The sequence below is a fragment of the Oryzias melastigma genome, linkage group LG16 (assembly GCF_002922805.2).
Source record: "Oryzias melastigma strain HK-1 linkage group LG16, ASM292280v2, whole genome shotgun sequence".
Taxonomy (NCBI): Eukaryota; Metazoa; Chordata; class Actinopteri; order Beloniformes; family Adrianichthyidae; genus Oryzias; species Oryzias melastigma.
The window spans coordinates 3,829,944-3,848,854 of record NC_050527.1 but is presented as its reverse complement, the minus strand read 5'-3'; the positions used below and the strand labels follow the sequence as shown (position 1 = coordinate 3,848,854).

At 38.7% G+C, this 18,911-nt stretch overlaps 1 protein-coding gene across 2 annotated transcripts; it reads right to left on the bottom strand.

The window, feature by feature from the left end:
• Positions 1 to 16,984, bottom strand: LOC112144029 (polycomb protein SCMH1; the record flags this gene model as incomplete). 2 transcript variants are annotated; one of them, XM_024268334.2, is given in 17 exon segments in its annotated part: positions 1 to 163; positions 267 to 400; positions 1,174 to 1,305; positions 2,787 to 2,903; positions 3,169 to 3,339; positions 3,420 to 3,620; positions 3,729 to 3,855; positions 4,036 to 4,221; positions 5,735 to 5,973; positions 11,697 to 11,943; positions 12,040 to 12,128; positions 12,291 to 12,525; positions 12,614 to 12,687; positions 12,771 to 12,848; positions 13,013 to 13,119; positions 14,009 to 14,139; positions 14,722 to 16,984. In XM_024268334.2, coding segments are annotated over 15 exon segments (2,175 nt in total). In that variant the 5' UTR covers positions 13,038 to 13,119; positions 14,009 to 14,139; positions 14,722 to 16,984.
• Between the last annotated feature and the right edge of the window lie 1,927 nt (positions 16,985 to 18,911).

The window sequence follows — 18,911 nt, the reverse complement described above, 5'->3', positions numbered from 1 at the left end:
ACGGACCCAAAAACACTGAGTTCTGGCAGAAGAAAGATTCTTCTCAGGCTTTTTTCAGCTTGTCGATGTGGAAGATAAGTTTGAGTGCGGGGCCAAGCTTCAAACCCATGTATTTCATGATCATGTCGCTGCGCAGCAACAGGAGGGCTTTTCCATCAATTTCCTGAAACACAAGAACATTTTTTTTGTCATTTTCAGCAGAAATGTCTAAGTAGCAAATTAAGATCCAAAAAAATGTAATTTGATCCAGTATCGTTAATACATACATGTTTTCTGAAGAGGTCCGCATGTGGAGCCAGCACTGGGTCAATATCTCTAATGTACTGCATGACTTCCTCTACAGTCCACAGGTTTGGATCCTGTTTGCTGGGCTTGGGGCTTTCTCTGAAACTACCTGATCCTGGGACGACAAAAACACAAATCAAACCAAAGAAAAGAAGTATTTTTCTCCTCTTCCCCTCATTAAGGAAATGTTTTAATACAGAGACTTAATAAATGAAATGCTAGAGAACAGGTTCGTTGGGAATAAAAAAAAAAAAAACTTTAAATAGTCCCTATTTCAAGTTGCCATGAGATCGTTTTAGCATGCGTGTAAATTTCTTTTTAAATGCAGTTTACGGCATCTTTTGAGATACGTGAATCACACAGGATGATATCGCGATGTCAATACATTTTGGATTTATTGTGTAGGCCTATTTAGAAGGATAAATTAAGAAACTATAATAAACACCGTAGTTTTCAACAAAAATGTTGGAGGTTCTTGGCTCCAAAACACGGACAAATGAGGTCCTGCTGAAATATGAGTAAATAAAAATGAATAAAAATATGAATAAAACTGTTTTAAGAATTGCAATCTAGGATGCTTGCTGCTTTTAAACCATTTCATCAAAACAAAACTGTAAATTTATTTTGTTAAAATGGTAATTATGAAACTTCACATCATTGATCTGCTGAAAAACATAAATCAGAAGAACTCTGGACTTTCACCACAAGCTGAAGCAGCGAGAACCCAGCAGGAGAATTTCAACAGAACTTAACTTTATAAACAAAAAGTAAAACCTGTAGTGATGCAGATGGGACACAACCATTAAGATAGACATTTCACTGAACTGAACTGAACTGATGAGGACCTGGACTAAGAACAGAACCCCAAAATCAAAATTTGACTTCTACCTGTAGAGTTGCTGTGATGCAGCAGCTTTGAGGACAACCTGAGGGCCGGCGACAGCGCTGGAGAATTAGAAAAAACGGGACTCTTCTTTAAGTGCTCTGCAGCTGTTGGTTTTTTCTCTGAGAAAGACTCGCCTGAAAACAAAGCAGCAAAACACAAATCAGGATAAATAAAGTCTACTAATAACAGGAAGTGATTATTAGTGATCACAGCGGAACCTCTTTGATATAACAAAATCTTAAAAACTGCACAAAACTAATTAAATCTTAGGACATTAAAAGATAATTAAATAATTAACCTCCTTTTCTAAAACTTCTTATTAAAGAGAGCTTGTATTTAAACACATTATACTGTTAATAAAAGATTACCAAGGAAAGTCTGGGGATTTTTTTAATGGTTTTCATTAAATGTGGTGCAGAATTGAAATCTACAATTCTTGCACTAATTATATAGAAACCCTAATCAAGGAAATGACATGTAAGCTATTAAAAAAAACACATCTGAGGGTAAAAAGTCGGAGCACATTAGCAGCTGGGTCAAAATAATATTTCTAAAGTGCACATTTCTACGGAAGTCGAAAATGCCCTAGTTTTTTCTCATTATAACGAGATAATTAAGAACCTCTCTCGATACTTTACATGATTTCAATCTATTTTTTGTGATTAACAACAAAAACAGTAGAAGATCATTCCACAAAAGTTGTTTTTTTGTTTATTTTTTATTCATTAGTGGATCTACGCTTGTGAAACGCCTTCATTTTGTCTCATGCAACAGTCCTCTCCCTTTATTGCCCTAAAACCCCCGAACAAACAGGTTGATTGACAGAAGACAGGGCCAACGAGCTCTGCGTGGTGCGTTCACTGAGCCCTGGACATTAGCGGACCTAAACAGCCAACAGACGACCCAAGGTTCTCTCGGTTCTGTTGGTTCTTTCCCTAAAACCCCGGATTGAACAACATATTGAACGACAGAACCCAGGACCGCCGAGCGCTTCCTCCTGGAGCATTCACTGAGCTCTGGTCATCCGATTGGGTTATCAGAGAAAATATTGACCACCAGCACTGATCCATATATAATTTATTAATTTAATAGTGTCAACATTTTTCTGAAAAACGGCTTAGTTTTACTATGGATTGTATAAAAATGAAAAAAATTATTGTAGGGGACAGAGTTGGGCCAAGTGGCTGTTGGGTTCACTAATGTCCGGAGTTCAGTGAACGCACCATGCGGAGACGCTCGTCCGTCCCGGGTTCTGTCATTGAACCTGTTTGTTTGGGGTTTTAGGGAAATAAAGAGAGGGGGCTGGGGCGTGAGACGGAATGAAGGCGTTTGAGGAGCGTAGAACCACTAAGAAATAAATAAAAAACAACATTTTGGGAGTGTTTTCTTGTACTGTTCTTGCTGTTAACCACAAAATAAAGAGACTTAAAATAAGTTTTGGCGAAAGGGAGAGGGGGACGCTTCATTCTTGGTTCTTCATTAAAAAAAAAAAAAGTGGGGCAGGCTCTTTTCAGTGGGGCAGACTCTTTTCAGCTCCCATACATTTCTTTCAGTATAAATTGTAAAATTCTACACTAATAGAAAAGTGTGTTCGAGAATCTCCAGGATATCATACCATCAGTGGAGAGTCTGGGGAGTTTAGCCATTTTCTGAGACAGAGGGCTGCTAAACTCCTGAAGGAAGTGCTTGGTGGCTCGGCCTGCTGTCAGACGCTCTCCAAAACTCTTCCTCTCTTGAAAAAAAGCATAAAAAATGAGTCAACACAGCAAGAAGTGTATGTTTGTATGATGTAACGCAGGAGTGGAACCACAAACTAAGTGGAACGGATGGTTTTCTCGTTTAATAAACTTTAGAAGCTACTTTTAAAGCGCTGCGCTGTTGCCAACATGTACATGCTGTTCTCTGTGCGTCTCCTGCAAATCTTTACGGCACTTGAAGGCCCGGCCGACTGTAAACACAGATGTGAACGCACTCAGAGACCGAACAGCTGCTCTGACCTGTAGCGTACGCGTGGCTGTTGTAGTGCAGACTTCCTCTGGCTACAGGCTGGCTACCAAAGAGGGCATCACAGTGAAGGTTGTGGCAGAGCTTCTCCAGGAAGCGGAGGACGTAGGTGACGCTGCTGACCGTCGGCAGGGTCAGGGTGTGCTGCTGCTGGTCGAAGAAGGCTGGACGAGGAAGCAGGCGAGGTTTGAGACGGATGATCTCAGAAACGTCACACGACATGCAACGCGTTCGTCAGCATTACCTGATATGACCTCACCACCCTGTCCGGACTTCAGACAGGAAAAGACCGTCGCTTGATTGTGGGCGGAGTCTACGCAAGCCTGAACGCACTGCTGGAGCACCGACGAGGCTCGGCCTGGACCGAAGTGGTCGGGAAGCTGCTGGATGCGCCTCTGGTCCAGATGGGGCCCCACTTTGCCATACTTGTTGAGGTACACACAAACTTTAAGAAAAAACAAAAATATTTTTTCATTCCAGATGGTAAGTATCGCCGTGCAGCTCCAAACAAAAGCGTTCAGTACAGACGTAAAGAATAGTGCACGGCGTTTACCTGTGGGAGCCTGCAGAGCTGAGTTGGGGATGGTGGCGTTGTCCAGCGGCACAGTGCTGGTGTCCGGCTCTGGAGTGCTGCTGGTGGGGGACGTGGGGGCGGGATTAGGCACCACTCTGGGTTTTCTCTGCACAAATATACACACATTAAGACTTTGTACCATAATTCTATCTTAATTTATCAATCAGGTGTTATATTAAAGGGGAATAAAAGTAAAGAAAAGACAAAAATGAAATTATTTAATTCTAAACAACAGTTTCTAAATTGAGAGAGGGAGTGTTTGCTACTTTTTCTTTGAGACAGCTACCTTACTGCCAGGCTTGGGTCCTCTTTTCTTTGGGATCCTGATGGGTTCCTCCTGGGCCTGCTGCAGAGCTATCCTCTGCATCCAGTTAGTCGGCAGTCTTCCTCTGGTTCGCCCTAATCCGGTCACCGGCCGTCCCGGACCAGCCATGGCCTCCTCCAACCAGCCGGCCCTTTTGGCCCAACCGATCTGCAAACACGAACTAGTAATAATCTCTCCTGAAGCACAGTAGGGACTGTAAGGACTGTGGATCGTCTTACGTGGTGATCCGATTGATTCAAGAGTCAAAATCTAATCACAGATTGAACCACGATTTGAACTATGTGAACTAAATATGACTGAATGATTGCTATGTGTGTTTTTACTGCATGAAAATTCAAATATATATTTAATCACTATCATTTATACCTTTATATTGAACAGAAGAAACAAGACAACACATAAAAACAGAACATATATATTTACCACTTCAAACAATATTACACTCAAAAGTTTTTTTCTGACTAGATTAGATAGTTAACCTCAGCAATAAACAAAATGCAAACGTTACCATCGCTTTAAATGATTTTAGAAAATATTCTAAAACTGTTCAGCTTTTTCATCCTCAAAGCTTTGCTGACTTCAGTTACAGTTGATACAAGATAAGAAGATAGTAAATGAAGAAACAGCAACACTACAATAGAAATGACTCTGGAACGACTAGAAAACACTCAGTCTTTTAATCCAACAGACACGTTTCATAAACTAACCTTCATCTTGAGAGGAAATTGGTCACAGAATTTCTATAATATTCTTAAATTAATACTTACTACCTTTTTAAAAAAAATCTATTCTATCTAACTTCTATATATAATTAAAACTCCCCCCCCCCCAGAATTTCTTCAGCTTCACTTTAAACAAAATAGAAGCTTTCCCGACACTTTACTTTGAAGATTTATTTCCTTCCGGAGACACATTTGGTTTGTATGCTTAAATCTAACATTTTGTTTTGAATTTTAGTGACCTATTACATTTCCTGAAGCGTATTTTTTTTTCCACACTACTAGATTTATAAAGCTTGTGAATCAAGAATCTTGGACTTCGCAAACATATCCCGAATATCCAAGCTTTCCGATACTAAAATCAAGGCTTTAATTCTACCTAAACTTGATGCCCACATTGGGAATTGAGCTCGATGTCCAAAATCTACAACAGCAGCAACTATCAGTGTTGACTGAGACTCACAGGAGAAATCACATTCTTCCATTAACAACTAATGAAATGCTCAGAATATAACAACTTATTGAAAACAAAGCACTGAACATGAGAACATTGTCAGATTTAATCATTGTAATGCTTCTAAGGTCCAGAACTGGTGCTATTAAGGCTGATCTTTGGAACAAACGACCAGCTTTATGCAGGAATACTCAACAAAAATGTCAACTCCCTCCCTTTTCTTGGTAAGTCATCTCTGTACTTCATAATTTCATTTATTTTTAAAGCAATGATGCATTTTCTTGTTTTACTCTTCTAAATGTTGATTTATTTTGTGCAGCCAATGTGTCACTGGGATTCCAAGAGGAAACCGAATACAGTTTTAGATGTTTGCAATTGAGACTTAAATTCTCCAAACATAAAAAGGTATTTGAAAGTAAACTAAATCAAAATGATACATTTTCCTAAAAATAGATCAGAAATCAGAGATTTGACCTCTTAAGCCCACCTTACTGCCCGGTTTCGGCCCCCGCTTCTTAGAGATCTTGACAGGCTCCAGGCTTTTGACCGGCTGGATGCTCTGTGGTTCCAGTGCAGACGCCTTCTGGTTCCAGGGCGCCGTCACCTTCCTGCGACCTGGCTTACGTCCTCTTTGACCCGGAGGTCTGCCCACCGGGGGGGTGGGATTCATGGCAGAGTTCTCCACACCTCCGTCTGTAGGTGTTTCGGGATTCCTAGGCAGCACCACTGAAAGGAGACAAGTAAACAAGTTAGAGTTTAGAAAAACATTCTTTGATTGGTGCATTTAATTGATTGATCTAACATTCTATGAACATATTTAATGTCATTTTTAGCAGCTCTTCAAGTAACCAAGAAAATAACTATAAATAAATACATACAAAAGCACAAAAGTCTGGAACAGTTAAGCCCTGTTTACTTTTATTGCAATTCTTTTAGGGGATTTGGGACATCCAACATTCAACAGACTGATGGTCGTTTCCTCTCCAGCATCTCCTTTAATCCCAAAGCTCCACCCTCAGTCTGCAGACCCTCACAGCAAGTCTGTGTGTTTAGACTAGATTTTGAAAGTATAAACATTCAGGAAGTTTTATTAGTTGACCCATAAAAAAAGCCGTTTTCATTGTTTATTTTAGAAAATAGAGAATTTGATAACTTATTACAAGTGCAGCAGAGGTGTGTGAACGTTTTCCTGCCTCATAAGTTTGTTATAGTTTCTCTTCTAAAGTGAAAGTATAAAGAAATCCATGGATGATAAAGTTTCCTTTTAGTTTTTATATGATAAAGTTACTTTTACTGACATAGGAGAATAAATAAATTGAATTGTGTACAAACATTACAGTGACTGGATTTACTGTATAATCCTTAAACAAATGAATCGATCAAGGTTCCTTAATAACATACAGATTTAAAAGACTAAAGTGAACGTTTTTACTTTTTGCATAAACTAAATGTTTAAATTAAAATAGTCTTAAAGGACAAACTAAGAAAATTGAAGGGTTTTGCAAAATTAGCATTATGTTTTTTTTAGTTTTGAAACAAGTTAACAGACGTTAAAATGAATATCACCATCAATATATTTAATAACATATTTATACAATTTTAAGTAATATTTTCTAAAAAAAAAAGAACTAAGACAACAAACTGTAGCTGATAAAAGCAGATAAAAACAGGTGATGCAGCTTTTGTTTTTCCTTTTTTATTTAGCTAAAATGTAGTGAAATAAAAAGAACTATCAATCATATTCAAAAAAACACAACCAAAAGCATAAAGAATCCTAGCACTAAAATTCACCCTGAATATATATGTTTACATTTTATTTGATTGTTTTATTATTTCACTGATAATAATTTTATCTCTGCCTTTTCCCCTCCATTTGTCCATTTTCAAACTGATCACTGAAACGGCACAACACAGCAGGTTGTTAATGGCTTCAGCAGATTGTTGCTGCAAGTGTTTGCCTTCCTTTCCATTAATGCTGTAACTGCAGCAGCTCAGGCTCGTTCAGCTGCTAGGAGATAAATGGAGAGTTGTGTCTGAGGGGAAGAAAGAGATAAGACTATTTCACCAAACTGCCTGAGCAGGCTTAAGTAGAAGCAAAGGTAACGATCAAACTGAACGGTGACATAAATATAACGACAGACACAAACTTTAAAACATAAAACAGGACATCAGAGCTGTAAAAACAGAAGAAGGAAAGGATCAGATATTCTTGGTGCTAAAGTTACAGTAGATTTGTTGCTAAAGTAGCATCCGTCCATTATAATACATTTGTGTGTCTGTAAAAAGCTTTAGTGTCTGTAAAAAATAAATTACAGAACCCCTAAAGGGACAACAACGTAAAAAATTAAAATACTGGTTTCTTGTGCACACAAGAAACCAGTATTTTAATTTTTTTACTTTGACGTCCCTTTTTACCTTAGACCGATGACATAACTGTGCAACTACAACGAAAGGTAATGACAACAACAATGGAGGTCGTGCATCAGCTCTTTATTTATTTTGTATACGCAAAGACTTTAATATTATTTCCCACCAACTCAAAAGCAGAAACTGAATGTTTGGAAACCTTGGTGCTGGTCAGACGCTTGTTATTGTCAATACCTTTACACCAATCAAAGGATGTCATCGTGTGACGACAGTAGCTCCGCCCTAACTGGTCCATGCCATTTTTCTGTGGACCTACGACCAACAGAGGAAAAAATGGTACGAGTCGTTCCTGTTTCATGAGTCCATTTTATAACGGAAACGCTCAAAGTACCGATATGTTCAGTGGAAAAGAGAAAGAAATTACCCATCTATATAAAGACTTTGTACTTGTAGAAAAAAAATTCTATCTGTAAAAAAATGGTTTTTAATATGAGATTTATGTTTGTAAAAATGTTTCATATGTGTGAAACACCACTCGCACAAACAAGAGCAATTCTTTGGCGTCTCAACAAACCAATGAATCAGAAGCCTTTTACTGTCACCCAATCAATCGGTTGCTTTGACCAGCCAATAAGATGCATGATATCCATGCCAGTTAAAAATAAATAAATGAAAAAAAAAGTTATTTATTTTATACAAAGGAGATAAGATTAAATGGTGGATTATTCCATGAGAATTTCCTGAAACTAAAAAAAGTTCCTCTTCTCTCCTTTGTGTAGAGAGAATAAACTCTTTTCTCCTGGCATGTATATCAAGCATCTTTTGATTAAAAAGAAATCAACTTTATGACTAAAACAAACCAAAATGCTTCAAATGACACTTAAACTCAAAAAATGCCAAACATCTTGAAAAAAGAAGTCTGACTGAAAGAAAAAGCGGAAAGAGAAAGACTGTTTAAAGAAATATCTCAAAAATAGACAGAAATTCTACAGACTTTTATTTATCCTTTGAGATAATGCATCTGATTGGCTGGTCAAAGCAGTGCATCGATTGGTCGATTTGTTGAGACACAAAAGAATTGTAGTTGTATCTTAGGGTTTGTCACTGTACATCAATGCGTATCACACAAACAGACGATTTTTTTTACCCCTGTTATGACAGTTTTATAGACGTAAAAATTTTGCATTACAGTTTTTTTTACAAAATTCTTTTTCAGACGGACAAAAAACATTTACAGACACAAGTTATTACAGTTAGAAAATCTTTTTTAAATGTTATTCAGACAGACAATTTCTTTCTACACACACAAAACGTCTTTACAGACACACAAATCTCTTATTTACAAGTACAAAACCTTTTTACGGACGCACAATACTTTAGCAACAAACCTAACTTCACACCCCTGGTGTTTAATTGCACCTGCCTGAATAAACGGAGCTGGTATTTGCCCCGGATCAGACCAGAGACAGATTTACAAGAAGTGCAGTCACATTCATTAGAACAGGTCCTGGCCTGTGGGGTTGTATTTATTAAACACTTTCACACAGGCACACCAATCAATGCAAAGCTTAGACTGCAGGCGGCTGCTGCTTTTCACCGGGGGACTTAAAAAAAAAAAAAAAAGACACCTGATTGATTCTAAATGCAGCGGACAAAACCGTGATAGCGTGTTTAAAGGTGTGTGGAGCTGGAGGTTACAATCAATTGTAGGGGCTTGTAAATACAGCAAAGCACATACATAACAAGCGTACTCCTGTTTTCCGTCTCCTTCATTGAGTGCACGGAGTTCATTGAGTTCACAAAGCTGCCAGCTTCCTATTACACCACCAGCACTTCTGTGGAGCTTTTCATGTCGACTCAGCGACCGGCGCGTTTGCAAATATCATTAATTTTACTCACCCTGCAGCTCAAATGAAAATCAGAAGTCTGCTCCACTGTCCTCAGATTCACCCTCCGTCTTCCTCTCCCACTCCTCCTCTACAGCGCTCCTCCTGCTCTTCGGTTCTCCCCTTTCCCTCCTCCCACTGCTCAACAACAATGTAAATAATCCACCTTTCGGGACAGCCACCCGTCTTTTCCAGCGCTATTCTCCGTCCTCTCCGCGTGACTCTTTCCAGGGTGTCTAATCAGACTCGGGATGCCAAAAGGAGGCCTGTGGAGGGGCACCCAGGCTCGCTTCAACCACGTCATGACCTACTCTGCCAACTGGGCGACCGCCAGAGCTTCATAAAACACTCGCAGGATACAAAGACGAGACCTGCCTCCCTACTTTCCTCCTTCCTTTCACTCCTTTGATTCTAAAGATGAGGATGGTTCACCTTAGTCAAAGATAATCCTCGTTTTCAATTCCTTGCTTTAATGCTTTCTCTTTTTCTGCTCCAAACTAAAAAGTGAACTAGTCAAACTTAAACTTTTAAGAAAAAACAAATGGAAAAAAAAAGAATCACAGTGTTTATTTTCAGATGTGATGTAAACACAGTCCTGCAGAGGAAAAGACATCTGCAAAAGATAAATAAAAACTTCCTGAACATTTATTACACTTGAACCATGAAAATGAGGAAAGTTCCTCTTAAATAAAAAGTTGTAAAAACAATAATTAATTTAAATGACACAATGGGGGTTCAGATTTGGATGAAAAACCATCACTTACAGAGATGGTTCTGAGCTCCAACATGTGAAAAGTAGGACACAGCAAAGTGGAGCTCATGGTTACACAGCAGCTGATCTGTTTTTAGCAGTTATAAAGTGAGCAAACATACTCCGTCCATGGGAGGAGTTAAAGGTTGGAGCAAAAGTTAAAGATTTTTCCTTTAATCCCAATCACTTTTGAGTTCATGCTCATGTGGGATAAACATCACGGAGGGGTAAATAAGATTAAATTCAATTGTATTAAAGTCAACAATTGAATGGACACAGATGCACGACTAAAGCCCAACAAAATGCATCAAAAAGTAACACAAATCCTTACAGTTAGTTGGGATAAAGCTGCAGATTAAAGTATTTGCTTTGTGGAAGTAGATGATTAAGAGCTGAACTTGTGGTAAAAAAAGAGAATCCAACGTTTATCTATGTAGCTTCAGTTTAAGCTCAAGTCTCACTGAATGGAGACAAATGAGCTCAATAAAAATCATCACACTAATTCACTAGTTTTTACAAGTGGTAAATGGCATATACCTGTACGAAGGCCCACACACACACTCACGCACTGATGGCAGCTCAGAAAAACATGAAATCTGCAATAACAGACCACTGCAAGCGAGAATGTCATATCATGGGCTGGGAAAGGGCAAAGGTCATCCCCATTGAGGAAAACAGACATCATAGATGGATCATGGAGGCAGTGGAGATCAGACATAAAGCCCAAACAGCCATTAAAAGAGACAGGGGGCCTTCCTGCTCTCCTATACTTGGAGCAACATCCTCCAGCAGTGGGCGGAGTCATCTGTCACTTTTAGTGGTGACTCCGCCTCAGTGACAATCAGCTATTGTTTCATTGTTCCGGATGATCAGGGGTAACAAACTCTGCTTCACTTGTACACCTTCAGTGTACAACAAAGACTACTGTACACAACTAGATAAATAATTCCAACAAATCTAGCATATAAAAACTAGAGAATAAGATTTCCTACATCTTATATGAAATGTTAAAAATTAAAAAATCTGCAATGAAATATGTAAATCCCACTCATCCTAAACGGATCACTTTCTTAATGCTAAGGTTTTACCAAATTTTAGAATTAATGTTTAATTTTCTTCAATCAAATCCTCAATCCAAAGGTGTTTTTTCTGCATTTACTGTGAGTCAGAGAAAATTCTTTAGAACTATAGAAACTTAGTATCAGGTACTTTTATCTTAAAAAAATAATTTGACCAAGCTAACAAAATATTGCAAATAAAATGTGGGAAACAACAAGTAAGAGGGTGAAAATAAGTTTTGTCGGACTAAGTAACTCCTCTGTAAATACTGATGATGATTACTGCACAGACAAGCTAAAAGTATTTACTGACTATTTCTATAAAATTGAATGAAATAATAAAGGTTTATCAGTTGTGCTGCACCACAGAGATGGACTCATGCCTACCTTTGGTGCCGGGGGCCTGAAGGTTGTCTCCGGTGAGGGTACACCAGCCGACTGGGAAGATGTCTCGGGAGTCGTAGCGACAGTAGTAATCGAAAGCTCCACGCCATCCGTCAAAGGTGACCAGCACCTCGACACCGCGCAGTGCGCCGACTGTGGCTGGGCAGATGTAGTGGGGGTTTTTGCGGTCCACGGCCTCCAGCTTCATGCCCACTTTGAAGGAGTTCTGCTCTGGAGCTGGAGGCTGCTGCTGGGGAGTTTCAGATAATCAATGCAGTTCCTATCAGCTCTTGTGCTACAACTACCACTATTTATAGAATAGTTTTAAGAAGTTTTGTAAAGGTACCTTGTGAAAAATGCGAGGCGGAGCCATTTCGGCGCCATTTAGGGTTTTCAGCAGAAACATTGGCCAAGAGGATGCGTTTAGACGAAAACCTGTAAAGGAATAAAAAGTGTGAAGCTTTCTGCATTAAACCTGTGCAGTAACTGTGTTTGCAGTGACCTCTAGAGGACAAAAAATGTCACTAACAAAATCAGAAAATGAACTTTGTGATCAGAGGAAAGCTCTTGCTTGAGAGAACCAAACTGCGTTCTTACCGAGCGGTGGCTGCAGCATGCCTCCACTCTTTTCACAGCTGCCTATTGGCTGGATCTCCGAGGAATCCACCAGGCGCCAAAAGTCATTCTTGTTGTCAGAGCCGTCCAAGCGCAGCCGCAGTCGCGACCCCGTCAGCCCTACCACGGTGGCGATGCAGGTGGATGTGGTGTTGCGCGGGTCCTGAGCCTCCAGCTTCATCCCCGCTTTGAACTCGTTAGCCGGGGGGGTGAGACTCTGGTTGGTGACAATAGTGATTAATCCAAAAAAGAAGGGAAAATTGTGCTTTAATCATAGAATTCAGAGAGCTGAGGAGCCTGCTCACCTGTCTGAAACATGATGGGGGAGCAGGGATAGCCCCGGTCTCTTTTAGGTACTTCTCCCAACTAAAATGCTCCGCTGAAAACAGTAAGAAGAAAAGTAATCTGTCTATTTGTATGATAAATATAATCGCAAATCGTTGCCCACCTGGGGCTGCTCACCTTGGTACTGCGAGGCCACTCGGGAGGGTCGTCCACTCCGCGCATGCTTGATCTTTTGGGTATCTTTCCACTCTGTGGCTGAACGAGGAAATAAAGACTCAATAAACCGCAAATGGTGAATGACTTTCTCATTTATCGACCCCATCAGTGCTCAAAGGAGGCATCAGGGGTCGGCTGGAGAGTCTGATTTGGCGTGCTCAGGAGGAACCAGGAAAAAGAAGCGGCTAAAATAAGAGTCTCACCTTTCTGTAGCACAGGTTTCTTCATGCTCCGATGCAACAGCAGCCTCCAATGTTAAGAAAAACTAAGAAACAACAACTGCTTTGTGATAACTGGACGGGGCAAACATCTGTGTAGAAACATGACAGACATAAACTGGTTACAAACGTCATCTAAAAGTTACAAAAATTTTATTTTACTGATAATATTCTAGTTTTTAGGCATAAAAATAATAAAAAAGTGTGCATAAACAAAGGAAGTCGTGCACAAATAATCTGAATAACAACAAAAAAGGTAATTTCTAACAGATGAAACGATCTCTAATTTATACAGACATTAAAAACATCATACAAACAGATGAAAAATAGGGATAAGCAGAAGTAAATGCAAATGTCAACAACAAAAACAGAAATAATTGTGTTTAAAAGAAAATATGTAATTCCACCCACATTTTTAACTATTTTGAAGGACAAAGTAATGCTTTAGAACTTCTATTGGATATGAAAAGTATAGTGTGCGAAGTAAATATACTTTATAAATAGTAAACACTGAAAAAATTTATTTGAAAAAACATCAGAGGTTATATGACACTTTTGGGTCTGTTGCACGTGAAACAGATGTAAATTCCTCATCTTCATGTCGGATTTCTGGAGACAAAGGTTGTCTGTGACCCAGACATGTCACTGGATCAGACTAATGTGCTTCAATGAGTCTCATTCCAAATTCACCATTAAAACACATTTCTATTGCTGAAATGTTCAAACAATCCAACCTTTATTGGAACAAACAAACTGTACAATCAAGAAGAAAGAAAGCAGCTTCTTAATGGTTAATATGAAAAAGCAAAACATCAAGCTGATCCTCTATAAAATATTAAACCAAAATAATAATAATTGAAAATAAAGGGGAAAAATATTGCGTGAATTGCTTAAAAATAGCGAAGTCTGTGTGATTTGATGTCTTAAAACGTGCGACAGAAAGGACTTCATAAATAAAGATATAATAATAATAAGGCTTACCTTAAAACTTCATAACCGTTTTCCACCATTCTTCCTTTTGGGATGAACACAGGAGAAGTGCGCCTTTTTCCACCGTCAAGGGGGGACGGCGTCCAAATTAAAGCGACCCGCTCCTTGTTTTTTTCCCCAAACTATACACGTAATATAACGAAGAGACTATTAACTAACATGAGAGCGCGCGGGCAGGTACACCGTCCTCCTCCTGCCGCTCGGCTCACCTTCCAAATAATAATAATAAAAACTTCGGCTCGTTAGCTTGGTCCGACATTTGTATAAAACGCGGTTTTTGAATACCGTCGTACAAGTTCCTGTATGTTTTTGAGCTCCATTCATAACACAAAGCAAACGCACGCGACCCCTCCTCCGCCCTCAAAGGATATATTTACATGAAATATTAATTCAAGTGAAGGTTGCGCGATAACAATAATGTTAATATTTCTTTCTTTAAAAGAAGCTTTTAAATATCACATATCAAAAAGGCACTGGTGATCTGCGGCATGCACGTTGCCAGAAACGCCTTTTACGTTCAGCATGCACACAAACACGCAAATGTGCCCTGGATGCTAGCTTAGCATGCTAGCTGGCATGCTAGCTCGTTGACCTGATTACAAACATTAGCATTAGGAAAGCTAAACAGCATGCCGAGTTTAGCGGCAGGCAACTGCAGCCAGACACATGTCAGGCATTTTGACGGTGTATCCGGAGATGTTTACCTTGCTTTGTAACGTGTTTATTTGTTTCTTATGTTTACGCGCTTGTCCGCCATTTCTTTTTTTTTATCCGATTAGGAGGAGGGGGGATTTTTGCCAACATTTCTGGTCAATCTCTTAGACGGGCGAGAATAGTGTTGGAGAATTGGGGAAACGACACCCCCTAGCGACGGAAACCAGTATTACAAGCTCACAATGTTCAGGTGAAAAAGAGACACAGATTAAGATTAAGACATGCCTTTAATCTAAACCGTGTAACCGAATATTAAACAAAAATATTTGAATATTGATGAAGTCTGGTAAAAACTCAAAAACTTTTTTTGTTGTTGAGCCCTTTTTTTAACTACCCATTCCTTTGAAAATAGTGGGGTTTTTTTTGTGTTTTTAACATGTTCTTTTGTCATTTTTTCACGATGGAGGACATATATATATATATGTAAAATAAGTAAAGTTTAAAACTATGCTTTTAAATGTAGTTCTGCCCACCATTTTTTTTGTTGTGTAAACCTTCTTAACTGTAATAAAATTAAGATGTTTTGCCCCCAAAGCCTGCAACCTCAACCATCATGCCTGTTCCTAAAAGACAGTGAACAGTAGGTATTCCACAATTTCAGATGAAAAACTTAAACGTAAACTACACTATTAAACCGAATTATGGGAAAAGTGAATTGTTGCATCTCTTCTGTCAAACAATTCTGCTAAATTTAAGAAGGATTTTGTAGTTATTGTTTTATTACCTTACAACAGACGTAGAATGAGCCAACTGATTTTTTTATTTTGATTTTTTTTATTTGCACATAAAACATGTTGCAAAAAAGAAGAAAAAACAAGTATAAAAATACATGAAAAAGTAGGTGCATGAAGAGGCAAAAAAAAAACCCTGTATGGACTGAAAAGCTTTTTAATGTTACTTGCTTATTAGTCAATTTAAAAAAAATATATATTTTCATTTTTATTCTTTTGTTGCTTCTTTGTGATACACAAAATCATATGTCGAATAAAAAAAATGTGAGCGATAAATCCAGGTTTGAACCAAATGGTGGGGAAAGTGAATTGTTAGTTTCCTAGTTGACAGTCTCTCAACAACTTTAGGGTTGGGTCACTGTTTCAGTCCTCACAGGTTTAAAAAAGAAAAAAAATCGTTCATCACCTGCTCTGGACCCCCATTAGCAGAGCAAACAATGCAATCACCCCAGTCCTCCACACTGTGGTGCATTATCTGGAGTATTGGGAGGTTGTTTTTTCTTGACGTCATCTCAGTCTTCAACCAAATCATACCTGAGACTTCTATATTTGACCTTAAACTAGTTCACCTGCCGGTAGATTATTGACTGTCAAACTCTACCTTCATTCTAGGATTCAGAGATGGTCCACCATAAAACGCATTTCAACCCTTCTCAACTTTTATAATTAGGTTTGGTCAGGCTCACCTTTGACCACATCTTCAACTCCAGACATGAGCTCTGCAGATTGTTGGTGCAGTGCTCTAAGAACATGTCCACTGAACAGCGCAAGATCCAAAGAATCATTCATGACAGGAAGCATGGATCCAGCCCCTCTCCACATCAACAGAGACTTCATGAAAATACCATGCAGCTCTCAGACAACCTTTTCTTAACTGCAACCACAGCAGTAGAAAAAAAGCCAAGCATCAACTCCACTTCCTGAGGGTACTTGGAAGGAAGAACCTGAAGGAGAAGCTGTTGACAGGACAATCTATAGAGCCACTATAGGGGACATCCTTATGTACAGCATCACAGCGTGATATGCAGGGACGTCAGCAGCAGACTGGAGAGATGTACGCAGACCTGGAGAATCACAGTGTGTTCTCACATCGCCAGCTCTCACTTCCTCAGTAGAGACAAACACAAAATCCAGGACTCCTCTCATTCCAGTGACCATAGATGTGAAATTTTACCTTCAGGTCAAACAGATCCTGGACAAACAATTTCTTTCCTAAAGCAAAATCACATTTAAATATCAACTTTCTCTGTATTTGTGCAATCAAACCAGTTTCACAGATTAAAACTGTTTAGTTTATGTGATCCCCTCTGCACTAGTATCCCTTTTGCCCCTCACATTTAGTACATTCACAGTTTATTTATCTGTATATTTATGCATAGTGTGTGGATTTTTATGAAGCATTTCAGAATATAAGAAGAAGATGCTCAAATTTCCTTGTCATTGTTGCAAAACAATGACAATAAAAGTAGTTTTAATTCAAAAGTTCTTGCTTTTTCTTGGATCCAACAGCTATATTCCTCAACTTTCACCCCTCTTATGAAATAATTTGTTTATTAGGGTAATTTTTGAAGAAAATACTGTTTGCTTTGTGACAAATATCTACAAATTGTCTCTTTAAATATTGCTGTTCTTGAAGTCAAAGCAACTTTGCAAAACTTATTTCCTAAAGACAAGGTTGATATATTCTTCCGCATTAAAAATAATAGCTTCCGTGTCTTAAATAACACTTTTAAAGCACAGATGTATTTTTTTCCACTATTTTGTTCCTTTTATACAACATTATGTACAATAAACGACTTGAATGCACTTCTTCACATGATTAGCAAATATTCATTAAAAAGTCAAGAGTAAATTTTCAGGGCTAATTTAATTTTAATCCCTCTTATAACAGATAAGACTGAAGATTTACGTTTCTAATTAGTAGAGTATTTTTGTATTGCTGCATATTAATATCATACAATAGATATTTTCCCCCAAAGAGAATCATAATTACAATGAATGAAAAATAGGAGGTAAAAATCTGATTTCCTGTCCACTTTTGAAAAACAAATGTTTAAATATAACAATACTGGAGTTAAATGAGAGCAACAGCATAAAAAGAAAATCCACTTTGCCATTGCAGTGTTCCAAAGGTAGCACAGTACAATATCTATAAAGATGTCCCTGATAAACTGATGGTGTGAAAAATTATAATTAGGGGCCATTTGGGAATATCATGCCAATTAGATCAGGGTAGCAACTGTAACTATGTGATTTGAAGAGACACCCAGCAATTCAGTTGTGTGTAATGGTCACCTGGCAGAACCACTAATGCCCATTTTAGCCTACGCTGGGCAGACCATGGCCTATTGGCCCCATGCACACAAGGCAATTATGTTTGGTTTCACACGGTGAAAAGAGTTAATTGGCAGCGCCCACGTGCCTGCTTGGACCTGTTTCACGCTTGTCAGCCTTCATCGCTTCAAAGGAAGCCCCATTTCGCCAGGCACTAACGCTGCAACAGGCACCATCGCACTCCCAACATTTATGAACAGATTGTGTAAAACACTTTTATGAATATGCAATCTGCATAAATAGATTCATGTGACTCCCTTCTTAGCACAGAAACCCACTCGTGCCAAATGCAGTCTCAAGAATGTTTACCCACTGGTGTATCCATATGAATTTTGTACATTTTCTTTATTAAAATATGCCAGTGACCACCACTAGGGGTCACTGTTGTCTTTGCTAAAACACACCCATCATTCAGAAGGGGATGCTCTCCCTCTCTCATCCTAATGCCTCCCTTTCACCACAGGACAGCAGCTATTATCATCATCTCTAGCTGTCACTATCATTCATAATCTCTCAAACTTTTAGTCTGACCCCGATTAGGCTTTTTTTTTGTCATAAAATGTATCTTTGATTGTGGAAAAGTACTTTGCTTCATTTCTAAAGAAGTCTGTGTCAGACACATTTAGTAACTAATCAAATTGTAATATCCCTGACCGCTTTGCTGTAATTATAGACAAACCAAGAGTCGCGCCATGCCCACTGCATACTGAGAGCGTGTCTAATTGTCCGGGTCTCCATGTGGCTTCTTTATTTAAAAAAAAAAAAGGCTTCAACCACTGAGCCACCGGAAGTCTATGAAAGTGCATCAGCCATTATACGAGCTGGTTTGACTAGCAAATAACAGTGACAGCGTTTTCCATTCAGCAGTCTGCTCTCTATAAATCTCGCTTTCTTTGTGTTAAAGAAACGTGACACAAATCATGTTTGCTCTGAGTGAGGATTTGTTTTGCAAAATGCACTTTTTTTAAGGGTAGGCTGGTAGGTTTGGAACTGCTTTTACAACACAAAGGCAGAACACAGAATCAAATGACTAGAAGATTTTACACACAAATTATAACTTTTAATTAAAAAAATGGTGAGGAACATTCTGAAAACATGTTTTTAAAAATATTTAT